This window comes from Castor canadensis, chromosome 13, assembly GCF_047511655.1.
Source record: "Castor canadensis chromosome 13, mCasCan1.hap1v2, whole genome shotgun sequence".
In the NCBI taxonomy this organism is placed as follows: domain Eukaryota; kingdom Metazoa; phylum Chordata; class Mammalia; order Rodentia; family Castoridae; genus Castor; species Castor canadensis.
The window spans coordinates 3,374,146-3,393,777 of record NC_133398.1 but is presented as its reverse complement, the minus strand read 5'-3'; the positions used below and the strand labels follow the sequence as shown (position 1 = coordinate 3,393,777).

The 19,632-nt window shown below is 54.2% G+C and overlaps 1 protein-coding gene across 5 annotated transcripts in view; it reads right to left on the bottom strand.

The window, feature by feature from the left end:
• Window positions 1–19,632, bottom strand: part of Vav2 (vav guanine nucleotide exchange factor 2) — a 173,353-nt gene that overhangs the window by 31,087 nt on the left and 122,634 nt on the right. For all 5 annotated transcript variants that reach the window (XM_074052876.1, XM_074052877.1, XM_020177354.2 and 2 more), the window contains exons 5-8: window positions 6,374–6,476; window positions 3,507–3,605; window positions 2,600–2,668; window positions 1,549–1,649 (exon numbers count right to left, since the gene is read on the bottom strand). In XM_074052876.1, coding sequence (XP_073908977.1) covers window positions 1,549–1,649; window positions 2,600–2,668; window positions 3,507–3,605; window positions 6,374–6,476 — 372 coding nt within the window. The remainder of the gene's footprint in view (window positions 1–1,548; window positions 1,650–2,599; window positions 2,669–3,506; window positions 3,606–6,373; window positions 6,477–19,632) is intronic.

The following is a 19,632-nucleotide window of genomic DNA, read 5'->3' as shown; positions in this document are numbered from 1 at the left end:
GGGGAGTGCAAGCCGTCTGCCCGCCATCTCCACTCATCCTTGCCAGTGCCCTTGTTTTACAGATCAGCCTCCGAGCCTCAAAAGGGAGAAGCTGAGATCTGTTGCTGGGCTGAGAGCCATCCCCTCACACCTACTGGAAGCTTCCAGAATCCCAGCTGCCCCTTGCTGAGCACCAGCAGGATGGTCCCGGGAGGAAGACCACTCTGTACTAGTGCCATCTGCGTGGTTACAAAGGAAGGGCTGGAAGCAAAGAATCAAACAGACCCATGGAGGCCTCCAGACCACTGTGTTTTGTTTCTAAATGAGTTGTCACTCTTCCCATCCATTCCGGATGAGAGACCTGGGTGAGCCAGCCTAATGGGCATGATTAATGCAGGAGGGTATCTGGCAGGATCGAGGCTCAATGCCACCTCTGTGTCTAGACACTGGCCTAATCCCTGGGCAGGAGTCCATGGAGGAAAGGAGCCCTGGGGGACTCAGAGGCTGCAGAATTCTGACCAACAACATCTGTAATTACCCTGGGCTCTGTGGACAGTTATCCTGGGAGGTGCAGAGGCATGGAGGAGCCCTGGGGAGGACCTGAGCAGAGGAGCTGAGGTTTCAAAGCACATCTTCCCACAACTGAGGCTCGAGCTAGTTTATGTCAGAACGGCCCTACCTTGTCCACTGAGGCCTGGACCTGTCTTCCCACCCTGCCAAGGCAGCCTTTCATTGGATGAGGACCCATGTAGGCTTCAAGACTCTCACACTCACATACTGTGTGACACAGGTATCACCCGTTTCTGATTCACAGAGGAGCAAGTCACCAAGACACCATGACTGCAGGGCACTGGTGGCTGACGCCTGTAATCTTAGCTATACAGGAGGCAGAGATCAGGAGGATCACAGTTCAAGGCCAGCCTGGCAAATAGTTTGCGAGACCCTATTGCAAAAAACCCTTCACAAAAATAGGAAGTAGAGTGGCTCAAGGTAAAGGTCCTGGGTTCAAGCCCCAGTACTGAAAAAAAAAAAAAAAGACCCCACGACTCAGTGCATGCGTTGTCAGCAGCAAAGCAGAAAGTGGTCTCAGCCCTGGGTACCCAAAGCCTGAAGTCACAACCACACTCTGTCCTTGTGTCCCCAGAGTCCCTCACTCAGACCTACACAGGCCATGTCTGGGTTCTATCTTTCACCAGAAACAACTGACTGGCCAATCGTGCACCAGGTGGGCAGCGGGCCGGGGACTGAGAAGTGGTTCTCCTCAGGATGTCCGATTCCCAAGGACCAAGCACTGGGCCTGGTGCACAGCAGGTGAGTTACAATGGCATGAACGACAGCTACCAAGACCTGGACAGATAAGAGGCAGAGGGGGCTGCTGGAGCCCCTAGAGGCCCCTCCAGACTGGGGGGAGGGTAGGTAGTGATTGAAGTTCACAAGAGGAGCATGGCTACTTGCCTCTGTCCCCAGACCCTGACATTCTACTTAGGTGAATCCCACCTCTGCCATCCCACCCCAGGAGCCCAGCCCTGCAGAAGCGGGCGGAGGTACTGCCCACCAGCCAGCACTCACCGCTCCTTGAACTCCAAGAAGACCTTGGCCAGGGTGCCACCCCCTGCCATCATGGACACATCGATGGCCCGCAGGAAGCTGTGATGCACCTTGATCAGGTCCTGGGGGGAAAGAGAGGTCAGTGCACGGCCAGCTCACCCAGGCCTCCACGTCGAGAGCCCACATGAGAGCCAGGCACCACTCAGTTGGAAGGTTCCTCAATAGACACACAGAGGAGCCTTCCACAGTCTGCATCAGCCACTAGGGACACATGTGACCAGCTCTGCTGCCAGAAGGGGATGGAGAAGACAGAGTGGCCCATCCTAGCCAGGATCCCCACAGCCCTTCCTGCTGGTCAGGACAGGGGGCTCTTGGTACCCAGCTCATAGCCTGTGGAATGCACTGCAGTTGGGGCCTCAGTCCAGGGAGGAGGGGTTGTCCCATTTCAGAGCAGATGTCCACTGGTGGACAGTACCTGGAGCTCCCCTTCCTGCCCTGGCTTACTTTCTGTCCATGGTCATTTGTCCTGACCATGGCTCACAGGGAGTCAGGGCACAGAGATGACAAGCTCCAGGATCTGGGTCTTACAGAATGAGACCAGAGCCCACCCCTGGTACTGATGGAGGCCAGCAGAAGAGCCAGAAGCGATGTCTCCCCAAGGACATCCACTCATGCGTGGCCTTGGGAGCCTCCAGCCAATTGCCGGGCTTTGCCAACCTGTCGTAAATCAGTGGTCAGACACCCGCAGGCGGGTGGGGGCCACATTTCCTCTATTGCTGACAGAGCCTCACCCACAGTCCTCAGGAGTCTTGAGTCCGCTCCAGGGCTGCGGGCATCTGTACCATGACTGCCAGTTAGCACAGAGAGGCACAGAAGCTCTTGTCGTTCCATGCCCAGGAGCCTTGTCCCCCTGCCTCCTAAAACCAGCATCTTCAGATAGTCTAGCTTCTCTCTTTTCCCACTTGTCAGCCATCCGTCAGCAGTGGTGCTGGCAGAGACACAGCTCGCCAAGGACCCTGGGGGCGGTAGCTTGCAAGGCTCCCATGTGTGTGAGCCAGGGCTGGATGCTCACCTCCAGGTTGATGAAGATAGCCGCCATGTCTGCCGGGCTGAGCACCAGCCGCAGGGGGCCCATGTAGTTCTGGAAGAGAGAAGTCCAAGCTGCAGCTTGGCCTGCAGGATGCCTGCCCATGAGGCCACAGCACCAGGCACAAAGAGGCACTCAGTGATCACGGGACAGCACATGTTGAGAGTAGCACAGGAGTGTACAGCAGGCAGGATGCACTGGGGCCACAGCCATACACCCACACCCACGGCCCAAGAATAGCTCCAGGAAGGAGGCCAGTGAGGCCAGCCTGGGCGAAAGGGACACCAAAGGCTGGAGACTGCTCATTCCCCATTTGATGTCCCCATCATGGCCACACTGGACTCTAACCCACAACCAGTGATGATTCCAGTCTGGCACCGGTCAGCACTGGTGGCAAGTAACAAGGACACACATGTGTCAGGGATATCCTGAGCAGGTGCACTGGCACTGACAGGAGGCTGGGGGTGTAGAATGACCAGGATTGCTAGGGTCAGTGTTTTCATCTTGAGGCCTGACCCCATCCACTGCAGGATGCTCCTGGCCACCTACGGAGGGGTTGCTTGTCCCACAGCATGGAGGGGAGATAGCGCACAGAGCCAGGGAATACAGGCTCGGGCCTGACTCAGCACGCATACTCCAGAACGGAAGCCACCAGGAGCCCAGTTCATGCTCGCACAGGGAGAAGAGTCAAGGTAGGATGGGGTGGAGAGGGCCACAGCAAAGGGGGAGGTGGAACGGTCTCCTTTTGCCTATGGCAAAGCCAAGGGGCCCCTCTGTCCTGTCACGGCTGCCCCAAGGTGTCATCCTGTGACCTCACTCCCAGGAGACCTGGCCCTGCATGACCCCAAACACTGGGACACTGGCACTTCCCAAGGCGGAGGCCCAGCCTCACCTTCTCAATGTCCTCCAGGGTCCGACAGTACTTGGCTTCTGTCTCCTGAATCTCCAGCAAGCAGCAGCTCCTCTTGTCATCTTCGGTCATGCCCATTTTCTATGGGGACAAGGGACTTGGGCCAAGATCCTGGCTGCCTTTACCCCCATCTGGGCATCTGCTCTTTGAGGCCCCCAGCCACCCCACACACAGAAGGACCCTGTCCCGGGTGTGGTCAAGAGGTTGCCGATGGTGGGGGGATAGAGGGACCCCACTCCTTCCCCTTGTTTGCAGTTGAGGAAACTGAGGCATGGGGACAGGAGGGGTTATCACAAAGATCAGTGCCAAGGAAGGCACAGAGGCTTCTTGACTCCCAAGCTCCTGCCCCTGGTTCAGAACTTTAAGTCTTGGGCTGAGCTGTGGCTCAGTGGTAGAGTATGCCCGAGGCCCTGGGTCATCCCCAGCACCACCAAAACAAACAAATCCCAGAACCTCGAGTTTTCACCATATGGGTTGAGGGTCTCAGGAGCAGAGCCTCCACACATAGGCCAGGGTGCTCGAGGCACCAGCTGTGGGCACAGGTCCTCCCTGTCCAGCAGGCGTGTTGACCCATTCTCTGGGCATTCACAGCGACCACCAGGCAGACTTCATAGTACGTAAGCACCACATGGGCCCTGAGGGGTCACTGGCCTCCAGCCAGGGGCCTGAAGTAACAGCCCCTTGGTGGATTCAAGGGGATGCGCTCCTACTTCAGGGAGAATGTGGTCAGGGCACCACTGACCTGGGGAGCAGGGTGAGACACACGCTGTTGCAGACTGCACTAAAGGCCCTGGTGAAGTGGTGCTGTGATGTATGTCCGTCCACTTGAACTCACATCAGCCCTGACACCACCACCGTCCTCTAAGAACGTCCCAAGGGTCCCCTCCTTGCTCTGGACCATAGTGCTCCAAAGCGATATGCAAGACGGCTAGAGTGGGATGGAGCCATTGCTATCTGGGGCTTCTGGGAGGTGTTGAGGTACAAGAGCCCTGAAACCCGGCTGCCTCCCCGGGAACAGAGCCGAGTTTTCTCAAAGGGGTCTGAGACTTCCCCAACAAGACGAGGAGACAGTGTTGGCAGGCGCTCGCTTAGCCAGCCTCTTACCTTCACTTACCTGCATGTATCTAATCTGAACGCATGAAGGAATAAACAAGAGATTGAACCAATCAGCAGTGCCCACTCTTCTCAAGCGTGCTTGGGAAGTCAGAAGCGCCCGCCCCAGGCCCACCCCAGCGTGAGCCTGAGGCCTGGTGGGGCACTGGAGGCAGCACAGGACTAGAGCCGCCCAACCTGTCTGCCCACTCCTGGGCTCTAAAAGTGGCACCTGCCAGCCTCTGGCTTCATCTTTCTTTGGGGAAGTCCCCATCCCATCACCTTCCACTTCCAGTTCCACTTCCACTTAGACTGCCCAGCTACTTTCGGTCATGACAGGGGGACAACAGAGGCAGCTGTTTATCTCAGAGGACCCTAGCAACCAGCAGAAGTCCCCATGGGGCCTGGGTGGCCAGGATAGCTGTGAACACTGGCATCGACCTTGAATGTTAGTACGCCAGTTGGTTCCCTGGACAGGGGCAAGCATGTCCCCTGCCCCAACGTTCTGCAAACAACCCTGTGTCCTTCAGGACCAGGGACAGCAGCAGACTCCAGGGAGTGCCCCCTCTATGATCTCTGCCTAGGTGTGGACGTGGTCTCAAGAGATGGAGTGTGACAGACAGGGGTGAGGACACTTTCACTAGCCCCACAGGACACTGTTCCCGCACACTCACTTTCACCTCCAGGACACTCCGCTTGCCAAGACTGGGAAGTGACGTGGTCCCAGTCACCCGAGCTTCTTCCCAGAAGACTGGTTGGGTTTCACAGGTCATTTCAGGCTAGTTCTGGGGCAGGGGGACCTCCAGCCCCCATTTCACACTACCCTGGAAGGCTGGGGAACACCCACCCCTGAGGGCTCCCTGTCCTCTCTGGGGTAAGAGCCCTGGCCATGATGGGGAAGAAAATCATCCTTAAACCCTCAGACAACACGAAAAAACTGTTACAGGCAGCTGTGGGGGCTGGGACGCCCTCCCATATCTCGCCACAAGCTGGGGACACAGCAGGGCACACCAGCCTGGGGAACAAGCTCTCTGAGTGGCCTTTCCAGGTCTTCTCCCAGATTTGTTTCTCCAGCACCAGCTGGCCACTCCACACTGACAGGACATTCTCTTTTGGATAAATTTCCCACTTCTTCAGGGACACAACTGCATCAAAACCCTCCACAATTGGCATGTGGCATCGGGTCCACCCCTTGGGAGTTTGGGGGTCTGAGAGCACCAGGGCCTGCCTCACAGGCCCCCAACTCCTCATCCCGCCCAGCCGGACCCCCACCTTCCACACAGCAGCTGCTGGCAGCAAACTCATGCAGGAGCTCACTGGCATCACAGAGATTACTAGCCAATGCGTGCGTGGAAATAAATATCCACCAACATAAAAGACACGCAGCTGGCTAATTGAGCCAGTATCGGTCTCATGGCTCTCTGCACAAAGGGGTAAAATGAGGCGTGCTGTGTGAGACTAAGCACAGAGTTACTATTTTAAGGCTCCCCGGGAAGGCAGGACTAAGAACCTTGAAACCTTCGAAGAAGAATTCCATGGCAACCTGGCTGCAGGGACTTGGCGGCCATGAGGTCACATAGGGGGCACTCAGAGCAGATGAGAAGCAAGAGGGATTGCAAGGGGAGCCCCATGGGGACGGAGAAAGACCAGTCAGGGACCCCTAAACATCCCTCTGCACCCGACAGCTGCCCCTGGCAGCCCAGAATTTTACTAGGGGACCAGGCCGTGCTGTGAGCATGGTGGGGAGGCAAGCTTACCATGGGCTGCTGTACCTCCACCTTGATGATGTCCTCGTAGATGTCGTCCCCTTCATCCTCACACGGGACACAGTCGTAGATGTCCTCGCCCAGGTCATGCTCACTGCACAGGGAGAAGAGGGGTGAGCAGTGATCAAGGGGCTGAAGAGCAAGTCCACAGAAGGCACAGACCCAGATGACCCTGGCAAGGTCATCTGCCTGGGCCTCAGGCCACCCCCCATAATGGATGCTTCCATGAATTTGAATTGGGCTGTGCAAAAGGTACATGGGGGTCCACCTTGGTCCTGGAAGGACCTCCCTACCCCAGCCCTGCAGTAAACACTGGGGCACATACTGGCGGAAGGCTTAGGGGTGAGACACTTGGCTTCAAAGACCTCCCTTGGTTGGGCAGTGACAGGACCCAGCTCCTGTCCACAGCCCAGCCAATGTCCAAGACCTCGAGCCCAGGTGCTCTCAGCTCAGCCCAGGGTCTCCATGGTTCCCAGGGCCCTGATGCGAAGGTCAAGGGTACAGGGCCAACACGTGGGTGCCTCCCGCACCAGGTGGTCAGGAAGCAGAGTAGAGAGCGTCACTTCCCAGATCAGCACCAGAAGGGATGGAGGGTGGCTCAAGCAGTAGAGTGCTTGCCTGACTAGCAAGCACAAAGTCTTGAATTCAAACTCCGGTACAGACTCCCCAAAAAAGGTTTCCCAAACTAGCACCAGGGAAACACCGCCTGGCCTACAACACAAGAAAGCTTCATTTGTGCTCATGAGGATGGATTGGGTCCCCTCCACTAACTAGGCAAGTGGATGGTCCATCCACCCACCTGTTCCCACTGGCCCCCCTAGGGGGTCACTGTGCCCTGGGGATCAGGATAGGCACCCCCCCACAGGAAGATCAGGGTTTTCAGCTCCACCATGGGGCCCATTTTGAGGATGGGAAGGGAGAAGAGCTTGGCACAAACACGAAGACACTGGTGGCGGTTACCAAAGTGCTCCCCCGCCAGGCAGGCAACCCCAGTCCCTCCCAAACCTCACTTTGGTATACCACTTATTAGGCTGAGCAGGTCAATCACTGAAGATCCCCTTGAGGAAGAGGGGTGCATTATGTTCAAGGAAGACCTCTGCAGCCAGAAGGGTCTTCCCAGAGCCCCTGGTACCTCCCCTGGAAGACCAAGTTGTGATCCACACCCCCATCTGTGGGCAAGAGCATCTGGACTTTTCTCCAGAGGTGCTCCAGACTAGCCCAGGCCTGGTCTTGGTAAGACTCAGGAACGGGGACCTGTGGCTGTGGGTACCTCATCTTTTGCAGCACCCAGGTGTAAGGACGGTGAGTGCTGCTCAGAGGACACAGCTAGTGGGGGAAAGCTTACACCGTCCCACTTACATGAACGGCTGCTCACCGCTTCTGAGCCTTGAGCGCTTGCACCTGCATCAAGCACTTAAAAACCGCCCACCGTCTTCAGCCTCACGGATCCTCAGAGGCAGCCTGCGCTGTCAACGCACGCTAAGCCAGGGCCTCGGCTCCTTCCTGCTCCTCTCCCTGCCTGGGCCATGGTTCTGTGGGGCACTGACACTGGGGTGCCCCGCAGCCTCTACTGCCGCTCAGGGCCTGGCTCACCTCTGAACACACATGGTGGTGGGCGTTGTGAGCTTGTGAGCTTCCGTACTGACCCGTTCCAAGAGCCCATCCCCGGGAGGGACTCACAGTGAGACAAGTCACCCTCCCTGCCTCTTCAGATGCTCCACCAGGCTATATTGGGGCCAGGTGGCAGGCTGCAGGGCTCTCTCTGTCTCTGTCTGGAGCTGTGATCCAGAGGTTTCTGATCATGTGAACTGAGGGAGGCAGTCACTTTCAGAATGTGGAACTAGACAACTCCAAGCAGACACCTGCTAGGGACAGGCAGACAAGACCACCTGCTGGGGACAGACATGAGCTTTACTCCACCAGGCCAGGGAGAAAGAAGTGACAGATGAGAGGCTTTGGCTGTGAAATACTCCACCAGCCAGCAAAATGGATGAAAATGACTGGAAGATGGGTTTGGAACTGGGTCTCAAGGACTGGCAACCAGCCAGAAGCACAGCCCCCTCAACGCACACTGTGGGGACATGTAACCCATTCCAGATCAGCCTCACCCAGCCTGGACCTTTTCAAAAAAGGCCCCTGTGCAGCCCCCTCCAAGAACCGACAGGAACCAACTCCTAGGGCACCGCTGCCCAGCATTCCAGCCCCACTCTCGTCCATGATCGTGACCTCATGAGGTCACAGCTCTGCTGGGTCCTCCATGCCAGTGACCCAGCTGCACATTTTTGCAGGGCACTTTATGGGTGCCCAGCTCTGATGCCTCATGGATGGGGTGCGGAGGAACACAAGAGGTGTCTGCTGGCCTTGGGGAGAAGGCACTGGCCCCATTACAGCCAAAGGGCAGTGGGGTTCCCAGGAGGTTGGGTTCTCAGACAGATGAGACAGGAAAGCCCATGTCAGCTGGTGGGGCATCCGCTCTCCAGCGCCCTCCGCTGGCCGACTCCCTCTTGTAGGCACACACCTGCACCCAGGGCCACCTCTAAGTGTCAAGACTGAGCAATGCCAGACACAGGATTCTTGCTGAGGTTTGTAAGATGGAAACGCACCATAGCCAAACCACAGGACAAGTGGACCCGTCTGCGTGACTCACCCCGTCACGTCACAGAACACATTCACCTCTCCCTGTAGTTCTCCCCGACACAATCCCTCCCTCCCCTGCCCTGCCACCTCCCTCCTGGACGATCCCCGTACATTCTGGCTTCCTCCCCTCCACGTGGCATGTGAGATGCCCTGCTCTACCCATCCAAGCTGTTGTCTGGACCAGTGCCCTGGTCTGCAATGACAGGTACTACCAGTCCAACCTGTGAGCAACAATGTGTGATAATTTTCTTTAGCCAGGGTCTCACTATATAGCCCAGGATGGCCTCAGAACTCATGATTCTCTTGCCTCTGTCTCCTGAGTGCTGGGATTACAGGTGTGTACCACCATGCCCAGCTTCCTGTTTTAACAGACATTTGGGCTCCTTCCAAGTTTGGGTTATTGTGAACAAAAGCCTCTGTATGGGCATTCAGTTGTATGTGTGGACAGGGGTGGGATGAGACAGAACACTTTCGCTTCCTCTGGAAATAACACTCCACCAGAAGCGGAGCTGTCAGGTGTCACAGACAGAGGCCAAATGTCTTCCCAAAGTGTTCACAGCATCCTACAACCCACCAGGGTGCATGCTGGACCCAGGGGTTCCAGGTCCTCTCAGCTCCCTCCGTGTCAGTCTTTTTCAGGTTAGCCACTGGAATGGGTGTGCAGTGAGATATTGCTGGAGTTTTGTTCTGCATATTCCTGAAGACTAGCAATGTGGAGGCTTTTTCTTGTGCTCACTATTGATTTTCCTCTTTGAAAATTCTGTTCAAGACTTTCGTCCAGTTCTAAAATTTGGTTGCCTGCTTTTTCTTATTGAATTCTAGCAGTTCTTTATACATTGTGGATCAACTGCTTTGTTACATGTGTTTTGTGATCCCCCTTCCCAAGTCTCTTGCTTGACCATTCATTTTTATGTGTCTTGATAAGCACTCATTTTTAATTTTATGCAGACTATTTTATCAGACTCTTCTGTGTTGTCCTGATCCTATTCTGAGTCCTACATAAGAAATGCTGCATCTTACGCTGGGCAGTGTGATACACTTCTGTAATTCCAGCCACTCAGGAGACAGAGGCAGGAGGATTAAGACTTTGAGGTCAGCCAGGCAAAGGTAGTGAGACCCTGTCTCAAAAATAAAAACAAGACCAAAGCAAAATGGCTGAAGTGGTAGAGTCCTCTGTTCAATTTGAAGGGGAGGGGAGGGAGGGGAGGGGAGGGCGGGGGAGGGAGGGGAGGGAGAGAGGAAGGAAGGAAGGAAGGAAGGAAGGAAGGACCCTGTGTCTTGCCTAAGAAATCTTTGCTTTCTTTTGGCCACAGGGGATCTGTCTCCTACATTTCCCTCTAAGAGCTCCATAGTTTTAGCATTTTTGTTTAGGCCTCTGACCACCCAAATTAATTTTGTGCATGGTGTGGGGTTCTAGTTCAGCCTTTCCCACAGGAATACCCAGGGATTCCACAAAAATTTACAAAACCCCTCACCCCCCCCCACTGGATTGCTTGGATTTCTTGGGGGGAAAAAAAAAGATTATATGTGTGTGTCTCAGAACTCTGAATTCTGTGTGGTAAATTCTATTCCACAGGCGAGTAGCGAGTCCGCTACTCGCCTGTCCTTACACAGACTTCACTGCATTCTGTTTGAATTCATAGAAAATCTTCGGATCAGTCATGTCAAAACCCTGTTTTTTAGGAGCCCAACCATGCCAGTCTCAGGTCCTCTGCGTTTCCAGGTGAACCTTAGCACCTTCCGCGCCTGGGGGTGTGTCGGGGAGTGCTGGCATCACCGTGGGAACCATAAGGTTTACTCTGCAGAGAAACAGCACCTCCACGATTTCGCCTTTCAACCATGAGCACAATGTGTCAAATATATGTACAGGTCTTTAACTTCTCTCAGAAATTAGAAATCTTTAGAATTCAAGTACTGACCTTTTAAAAAACATTTTTATTAGCGTCTAGTAGCTGTACGGAGGAGAGGGGAGCGGGGAAGGTTCATTCTGACATTTCCATTTGTGCTTACAATGTACCTTGGGGTTAGGCCCCCCCACCATCATTCTCCATCATCCCCCTCCCCTCGTCTTAAAACAGGTCAGCAGGCTTCATTGTTCTGTTTTCACGTGAGGTACACTGACCCTAGTCACCCTCCTTCGCCCTCTGTCCCTGGTACCCACCCCTAACAGGACCTTATTTTTCAAATGCACACGTATTGTTCAAAGAGATTTTGCCATGGCGTTTCACCCATGAGCACACCGTACTTTGATCAGATAATCTATAACTGCCCTTGCCCTGTCCTACCCTATTATTCAGCAGCTTCCAGGGCACTCTGCGGTGCCTTCCTCCTACACAGATGTGATGTATTTCAAAGCATTCTCTCTCTGTCATTCCCTTTTCCACTCCCTCCTTCTGGGATTCCCATTACACCCGTTAGGTTCTTGAGCTTGTCGCCTGTGTCTGAGGCTCCATTCTTTTCTCTGACCTCCCTGCTCTGTCATGTAAAGTGTATAACTCTCACTGAACCATCTTCAGGTTCAATGCTTCCTCTGCTGCCTGCACCCTTCCACCCTCAGACACGCTTCCAGCTTTAGAATTCCCACTGGACGCTGGCGACAGTTCTTATCCCTCTTCTGTGGCACTCTCTGCTCACTTACTAGTCACATGTTTTCCTCTAAGTCCTCCACCATCTTTACAAATCTGCTGTGTCAGTTAATGTTATGTGTCGCCTTCACTGGCTAAAAAGCATTATTTCTGGGTGTGTCTGGTGTGGGGGCAGGTTCTGGGGGAGCTCTGCCCTCACAATAGGGGTGACCTCACCCAACCTTCTGAGAGCCCAGATAGAACAAAAGGGAGGGGAAAGGTGACTTCCTGTTCTCTTCTGGAGCTGGGACGTCCATCTTTTGCTGTAGATGTCAGAACTCCTGGTTCTCTAGCTTTTGGACTTGGGACTTCTACCAGCAACACCCCCAGACACACACCCCAGTTCTCAGGCCTTTAACCTTGGGCTGAGTCACACCTTCAGCTCCAGGTTCTCAGGCCTTCAGACTCAGACTGAATCACAGCACCAGCTTTCCTTGAGGACAGCACACTGTGGAACATTTTGGCCTCCCCAATCCTGGGAGCCAATTTCCCTAATAAATCCCCTTTTATATCTATTGGTCCTGTTTCCCTGGAGGGAGAGCCCTGACTAATCCAGCTGCTAACTGCAACATCTGGGTTGAGCCTAGCTTCTGTGGACTCTGTCTGTCCCTAAGTATGACTCACTTTCTCCTTTTCTTTGCAAGTTGGGTGGTTTTTGTTTTTTTTTGGACACTGGGCAACATAAATGAGACACTGTGAGAATGGGCCTTGCAATTTCTGCTGAACTCACACTTAAAATGCCGTCCTCTTGCCATGGGAATAGCTGAAATGGCTGCTGTGGTTTTTCTGGAACCCTTGAGGTCTTTCCTGTGCAGGTGATTTGGGGCTCCTGACCCCATGGATGCTTGCCTCCCATTGTTTCCACCCTAACCTTCAGGCAGGTCTGCCAGCCCCAAGTTCTGTCCTGTTGCTACAGTTTGCATCTTGAATGTCCCCCGAAGGGCCATGTGTTGAAGGCTTGGCTCTCAGCCACGGCACTACTGGGAGGTGGTGGGGCAGTTAAGTTACTGCAGATATGTCCTTAAAGGGAATGTGAGCACCCCAGCCCTGTTTCTGTCTCTCTTTGCTTCCCAGCCATGATGACAAGAACAGGCTTCCTCTGCCATGAATGCCTGCCATGATGTACTGTGCAGCCACAGGCCCCAAAACAATGGGACTGACTGTAGAATGAAACCTTGGGAACTGTGAGCCAGAGTAAACCTTTCCTCTTTTTAAGTTATTTCAAGTATTTGTTACAGTAACGGAAAGCTAGGGACACACGTGTAAAGCGTGGCTTCTGCACGGAATGAGGAGGGCTCTCAAACAAAAGCTCCGCCCACTCCAGTGTGTCCCGCACAGGGACACTTTCCTACTTTCTGTCAGCTTTGACTACTGCTCGGTGCCTCCGAATATGTTCGTATGTGTGTTTCCAAGTTTCGCAGCTGCTAGCTGTAGGGAAATTCGGCTGTCACTACCGAGAGTCAAGTCACACCTCCTTTACATATAGGAACCCTATTCCGCACAAGGAGTCGTTAACTGTCTGAGGTCCAGAGGGTTAACTAATGGGAGGCCACACGGCAGGCAGAGCCTTTGTCCCACAGGGAGCACTCTGCAGGGAACCTGAGGGTGTCTTCCTGCAGGTAGTCAGCGTGACTCAGCCTCAGCCCCCTCTCTGTACTCACAAAACGGTCACGACCATAGGTCTGAGACCCCCCCCAAGGTTGTCACCCTGACACACATTCACTGCCATGTTCTGAGCCTGCCTGTCCCTCTCACCCATTCTCCCAGGATCGGGCTGCATGGAGCCTTTCCCACCGTCTCCCAACTCACCCGGGCAGCCCGTGCACAGAGAGAAAGATGGTGCCAGCAGCCCAACCGGGGGCTGCAGCGCCTCCAAACTGCAGGCCCAGTCCTCTCTCCACTCTGTGCAACGCTGTTACCCAAAATCCAAAGCCCGCCGTGGCTGGCGGGTGAATCCACTGGGACCCAAATGTCCTCAGCTGACCCTCCTCTCGGGTCCTCAGCTCGGAGCCTTGGGAGCACTCGTGCGCTCCAATGCCACCCCACGTTCATCCAGAGCACTGACCCGACCATTATTTAATTCAGGTCAATGAACATGAGATATGCAGATTTGTTGGAAATTATAAAATCATAGAAGCGAAATTTCACCACGTGTACATTCTAAGTGATGGGAAAGGGAGAAGCAAATGGAGGGGCCAAGAAGTGTTTGCATTTTTAATGAAAATAAAATCCAGGAAGTAAAATCAAACGCATTGGTTAAAACAGCATTCCTAAATTAAGATAAAAAGATTATCAGCTCAGATGGGGTTCATCCAGATTTAGCCTAAGACCAGTTCTGCACCAGAAACTTGCTGGGTCCTTTGGGACAGAGTGACAGAGGTCCTGTGGTCCAAGGTCCAAGGGGAAGACTGGGAAGGTTAGCAGTGTGTCCCAGCTCTCAGATGAGGGACACACCCAGAAACAGAGCTAATGCAGTCACTGTGCTGGTGACAGGCTCTGGTTCCTTTTGGCCATAGCAGCATGGATATCCCACTATTGCCTCACTTCTTAGTAAAGAGGTCACCTCTGAACACTCACGTTATGACACTTCACAAGTCCTAGTCATCTGTGACCAGGAGTTGGATGCATTCAGGCAAGGATCCCGACCTCTGCTTTCCAATGAGACCAGCTTAGTGGGAACCCAGCTACAGCCCAGTTACACAGAGCGGGAGCTGGCCCGGCGAGGCCCTGCCCACAGTCCTGGAGAAAGGGGAGGTCAGGCTGCAGAGCCCCCAGCTGGACCAGCCCTGGCCCACCCTCCCACAGCCCTTGAAAAGGCCCCTAAGACCCTGCGAAGTCTTCCAGGCCTCCTAGGTCCCTTCCCGCAGCACAAGACCACCATGCTCTGTTTGACTTTCTTGCCATGGTGCCTCAATGGCACCCTGATCCTTTTCAATCAGACTCTCAAGTACCCAGATGGGTGTGGGGAGTCCACGGCACCCAGGGTTGTGCTTCCTGGAAAACCTGGACATCCTGCCACAATGGAGCTGGACCAGAGCTGGCAGGTCCACACTTCCCTGGGAACAGGTGGACAAGAGGGGCCTTTTGATAGGAACTTGATTCTTGCTCAAGGAAGGGAGGCAGTCAAGCAAATTCAAGCCAGATTTTCACCCTTACTGGTTTTTAGCTCAGTGACTCTGGGCAAGATAACCTGAGCCTCAGTTTCCCCAGCTGGTAAAGGATAGTAACAGCTACAACATAAATGACCAGCACAGGCTTAGCATACAGTAGGTGCTCAATACATGGTGACCATGGGCCACCATCTAGAGGGTGGGAGGAGAGGTTCACTTAATGAGATGATATTTCACAAAAGGGCCATGCTCAAAAGCAGCATTAAAATAACAGGGCTATCATTTATTATGTTTACTATTGTTATTATTGTAGTGCTGAGATGGAGTCCAGGGTCTTGCATATGCTAGGCAAACACTGTCACTGGCCCCATCCCCAGCCCCAAAATGACAGATTTTTTTGAAACATAGAAGAGTAGGGCCAGGTGCCAGTGGCTCACTTGGGCTCACATCCTAAGTACTTGGGAGGCTGAGATCAGGAGGATTAAGATGTGAGGCCAGTCCGGACAAAAAGTTTGCAAGACCCCCATCTCCAGAATAATCAGAGCAAAATGGACTAGAGGTGTGGCTCAGGCAGTACAGAGTCTGCTTTGCAAGTGTGAAGCCCTGAGTTCAAACCCCATTTCACCATCCCCCCAAAAAGACATTAAGAGCCCAGGGACTTGGTGCTGAGCTGATTCCTGCCAACTGTGGCCTCCCAGCATTTTAGAGATTGCCTTTTTTGGTCCAATTGTCTATGAGAAAACCCAAGAACAAACATATAGGGAGAGGCCCAGATGAAGGCAGGACCATGGACGCCCGGATGCAGCTGGGCCAATGCTGGGCCAGGCTGCGGTCACCCCTCACCTGCTCTGGCCCCCACCTTCTCCATCCCACCCTCTTCCTCTCCTGCTGCTCCCCACAGATACCTGCTAAACCCAGACAGTGACTTTTGCCCTCACAGTAGCCTGGACTCTTCCAGGAGGGTCCCTGAGCAGGGGCCACAGGCCTCCAAGATGACAAACTCTGACCTCCCACCTGAGACAGGGTGGCCACTCGAGGCCTTGCATGCCCACAATTTGGTTTCAGCAGGGCAGCTACTCAGACCCCCTGGCTCTCGAGCCCAGCCCAGCCCAGCAAACCAAGGGAAAGTAGGCAGACTCTGCCCTTCAGCCCTGGCATGCTGGTGTTTTAGGACGACATAAAATATGGTCCTGATAGGCTTGGGCACACCATGCACTGCTTGGTCCCAGGCTGTCTGTGCTGGCAAGCTGGTGCCAGGCTGCCATGAACTTGTTATTAGGAAATGAAACTGGATGTTGCTTGACCTCGGTCCACACCAGGTGGTGGCTCACCTCAGAGGCGGGGCAGCAGAGAGGTGCTTGCAGGCTGGAAAGTCTGCGTGTGGGGACGGTCACCCACCCTTGCAGCTTGAACCACTATCAGTGGAAGGAGTCTCTCAACTAGCAGGTGAGGAACCAGAGTGAGGGAAGACAGCTCATAATCCAGGGTCACAAGACACAGCCAAGGCAGACCCACTAGCTACCAGACTTCCCTGGGCGCTCTGCCCTCGGGCTGTACCCTGTGCCCTCTCCCCAGCTGCACTGACCTCTTTTTCAGCAATTCCTTCTAAGCGGAAAAGCCTAAAAAACATTCAGGAACCCAAAAACGCCTGGGCTGGACCCAAGGGGACACCCGGCACCCCAGAGCAGATGGCTTGGGTTTCTGTTCCTGCTTTCGATGAAGCATGACCTATGACCTAGCAAGGAACTTCTCCTCCCTAAGCTGTATTTCCTCAACTGCAAAATGAGCACAGGAGCCCCCAGCTGTGAAGTTGAGGACTGAGGTGACACAGCAGAGCCCAGACCTGGCAGGGAGGACTGAGGAACAGCGTGGGAACCACCACACGGACCCCTCAGTACAGAATCATGAATGCTGGCAGCACCCCAGCACCCTGCCCCTGGCACTTCCCCTACCAGCCTGTGCCAGGCCCAGGTCAAGTGATCTGCCTCCAGTCTCTGTCATTTCCCAGGTGGGAATCAAGGAACAAACGCAGGAAGACAATGAAAACCGGGTGACAGAGGTCATTCCTGTGTACTAGGCAAGTGTCTGGGAAAGACAACGCCCCTCAATCAGCTTGGCAGGGTTGGGGATGCTTCTTGGAGAGGGTGACCTTGGGCTGGGTTTTATAAAATGAACAGGAGTTTTGACAGCCAAAATAGGAGATGTGGACATCACAAGTCTTTTGCAATAAATTCTATATTTTATTTTTTATTTATTGGTGGTGCTAGGATTTGAACTCAGGGTCTTGCACTTGCCAGGTAGGCATTCTACCATAAGAATCATGCCCCCAGCTGTTTTTTGCTTTTTAAATTTTTTTGGATAGGATCTCCTGTTTTTCCCTGGGGACAGTCCTTTGCCTGTGATCCTCCAACCTACACCTCCCTTATAGCTGGGATCACAGGTGTTTGCCTGGGCTGGTCTTAAATCTGCCTGACCTCCACCTTGTGAGTAGCTGGGATTACAGGGTAAGTCACCATGGCCACCCCTCTGAGCTGTATTTCTTTAATTCCACTGTGTGTCAGGTCTGTGCTGAATGCAAGCAGAACAGGGTCAGGAGACTGACTTGGAGGGGCCCCATTAGACAGAACAAACCCTCTTCTGATCACAGCCCAGCTGGTCCCTGTTCCCTGATGGAAAAGGGCAGCATGGACATGCATGTCTTTAAAACTCCCCTTCCACACCTCCTCCCTTTCCCCTGCAGACTACATGAAATTAGAGAATCGCGGTGACCATTTGGTCCTGAAAGCACTGAGTATAACCAGGTATTAAAGATGAAGACGATGGGAACCCAGTGCCACATCTGCTGGCTGCACACATTTGAGTATATACCCAGGGTGGAGGGGGATGCCTGTCCTGCATGCATCTGGAAGCCCCTTCATGCTCTCCCCTTGCTGTGGGGCTGAGGGTGGGGAGGTCACTGAAGTCCCAAGGCCCAAGTGGCAACTGAGGCCCACTGTGCAACCACTACACTGGGGGGTCAACTAGATGTCCCAGAGGCAGGGAGCAGAGAGTGGGGTGGGGCTGTCCACCCACCAGACACTGAAGTGTTAACAGGGCCATTTGCCACACGGGGTAGATGGGAAGCTTAGCCGGCCCTACGGCCACTTTCTGACAATGGCAAGTACCGGGCAGCTGGTTAGACCAGAACAGGAGTGCTGCGAAGTATGCAACAGGTCACCACAGGGTCAGAACAACTGGCCCTCAGTTCCTAAGTGACAGATACAGCTGAGACCCAGATCTCCCAGGACTCCAGCCCAACACTGGGCAGGACGGGCAAGGGTCCGTCACACTTTGGAAGATCCTACACACCTTCAAAAGGCCCACCTCCTCCAGGAAGCCGCCTGAGCTCCTGGCCCAGCAAGGTCCACACCCAGTGGATGGCACAGGACGAGGGGATGGAGGTGCTTCGGGAGTAAAACCACAGGGACTACAGATGGGTATGGGTGCCAGATACCAACCCAGTACTGAGGCTGGCTCCACCAGACAGTCCCAGAGTTGGCAGGGGTGGTTAGGTCGTGGCCTTCTGAACCGGACAGACCTGGGTTCCAAGCACAACTTTGCCCCTTGGTTACTGTGGGAGCCTGGGCATGTGTCCACACTCTCAGAGCCCCATCCCCCATACCCATCCAGTGGGAAGGCGCCAGACCCCCTGCCAGTCTCAGCGTGGTGCAGGCGGAAGCGTCTGGCAGAGGTGAGCTCCATGAATACAGAAGTATTCCATTCGCCCATTCCCCACGGCCAGGCCTCAAACACACGCGGAGGACCGAGAGACCTTTGGACAGTGTTTGAGGGGGTCACATGTCACCAAGAAGCCCAGGTTGGGCACACATGCGCCCCAGTCCCCCCAGCGTTTGCTGCACCTCCGAGGATCTGAGGGCCATGGGGAGGCAGCTGTGCTTGGGGTCTGGTTGTGGGCATCCTAGTTGAGGAAAGGCGATGGGAGAGCAAAGTCCTTTCTGTGCCTGGCTGTCCTCTTAACTGCCTTAAGAGGCCCAGGGCCAGGGCCCTCCAGCAGAAAGTCCACAGAGTAAGGGGACACCTTTGTGTGTTGAGCCCCAACACCAGGGACCTGCTGGATGCACCCATGCCCTGTCCTCCAGCGCCCCTAGCCTGCTTTCCACCTGGGACTCTGCCACCAGCCTGAGGAACCAGGTACCAGGTAGGAGGTGCCGTCCACACCTCTGCTCTTGAAGGACACCTTACTCCCGGCCTCCCTCAGTCTAGGATGGGTTGGTTTGTGGTCTTCTCAGGGTAGAGATGAGGAGCTGTATTTGTTTGCTTTCAATGGAGCTGTTTTGTGGGGTCTATTTTCAAATGTATCCCCCTTGAAAAAGCAGTTCCTAGGTGAACATAAGACCCCTCCACATGGCCTTTACTAGCTCACCCAGTTCCACACATGGCGTCCTGCGTGCACGCCTTCCCTGAGTGACGCTGAGCTCCTGCGGACCCGGGAGGTAGTTTTGAAACAAACTTGCACTGGGCAAAGAGAGGCTCCCAGTGGGATGAAGCCCCCAAGCAGGAGTACTGTGACTTGTTTTCTGCACCCTTATCCCCTGCTGATAAAAGGTACTGCACAGAGTGGCCAAGGCCCTGGAGCCAGCAGGTAGGAAAAGCATGGCCACCCTCAAGTCACTGCCAGCAAGCCACCTCTGCCCCTATCTGTGCACTCCAACTCACCTCCCCGGGCCCAGACCTCCAGGCACCGAGAATGCCTTCTCCACTTACCCACCTTAAAAATGATTCTAACAATGGTAACATGACAAAATGAAAGCTGCAAGTCATTTTAAGGTGCAATACAGCACGCATCATACATTTACGAATAAATTATAGTTCCTGCTGT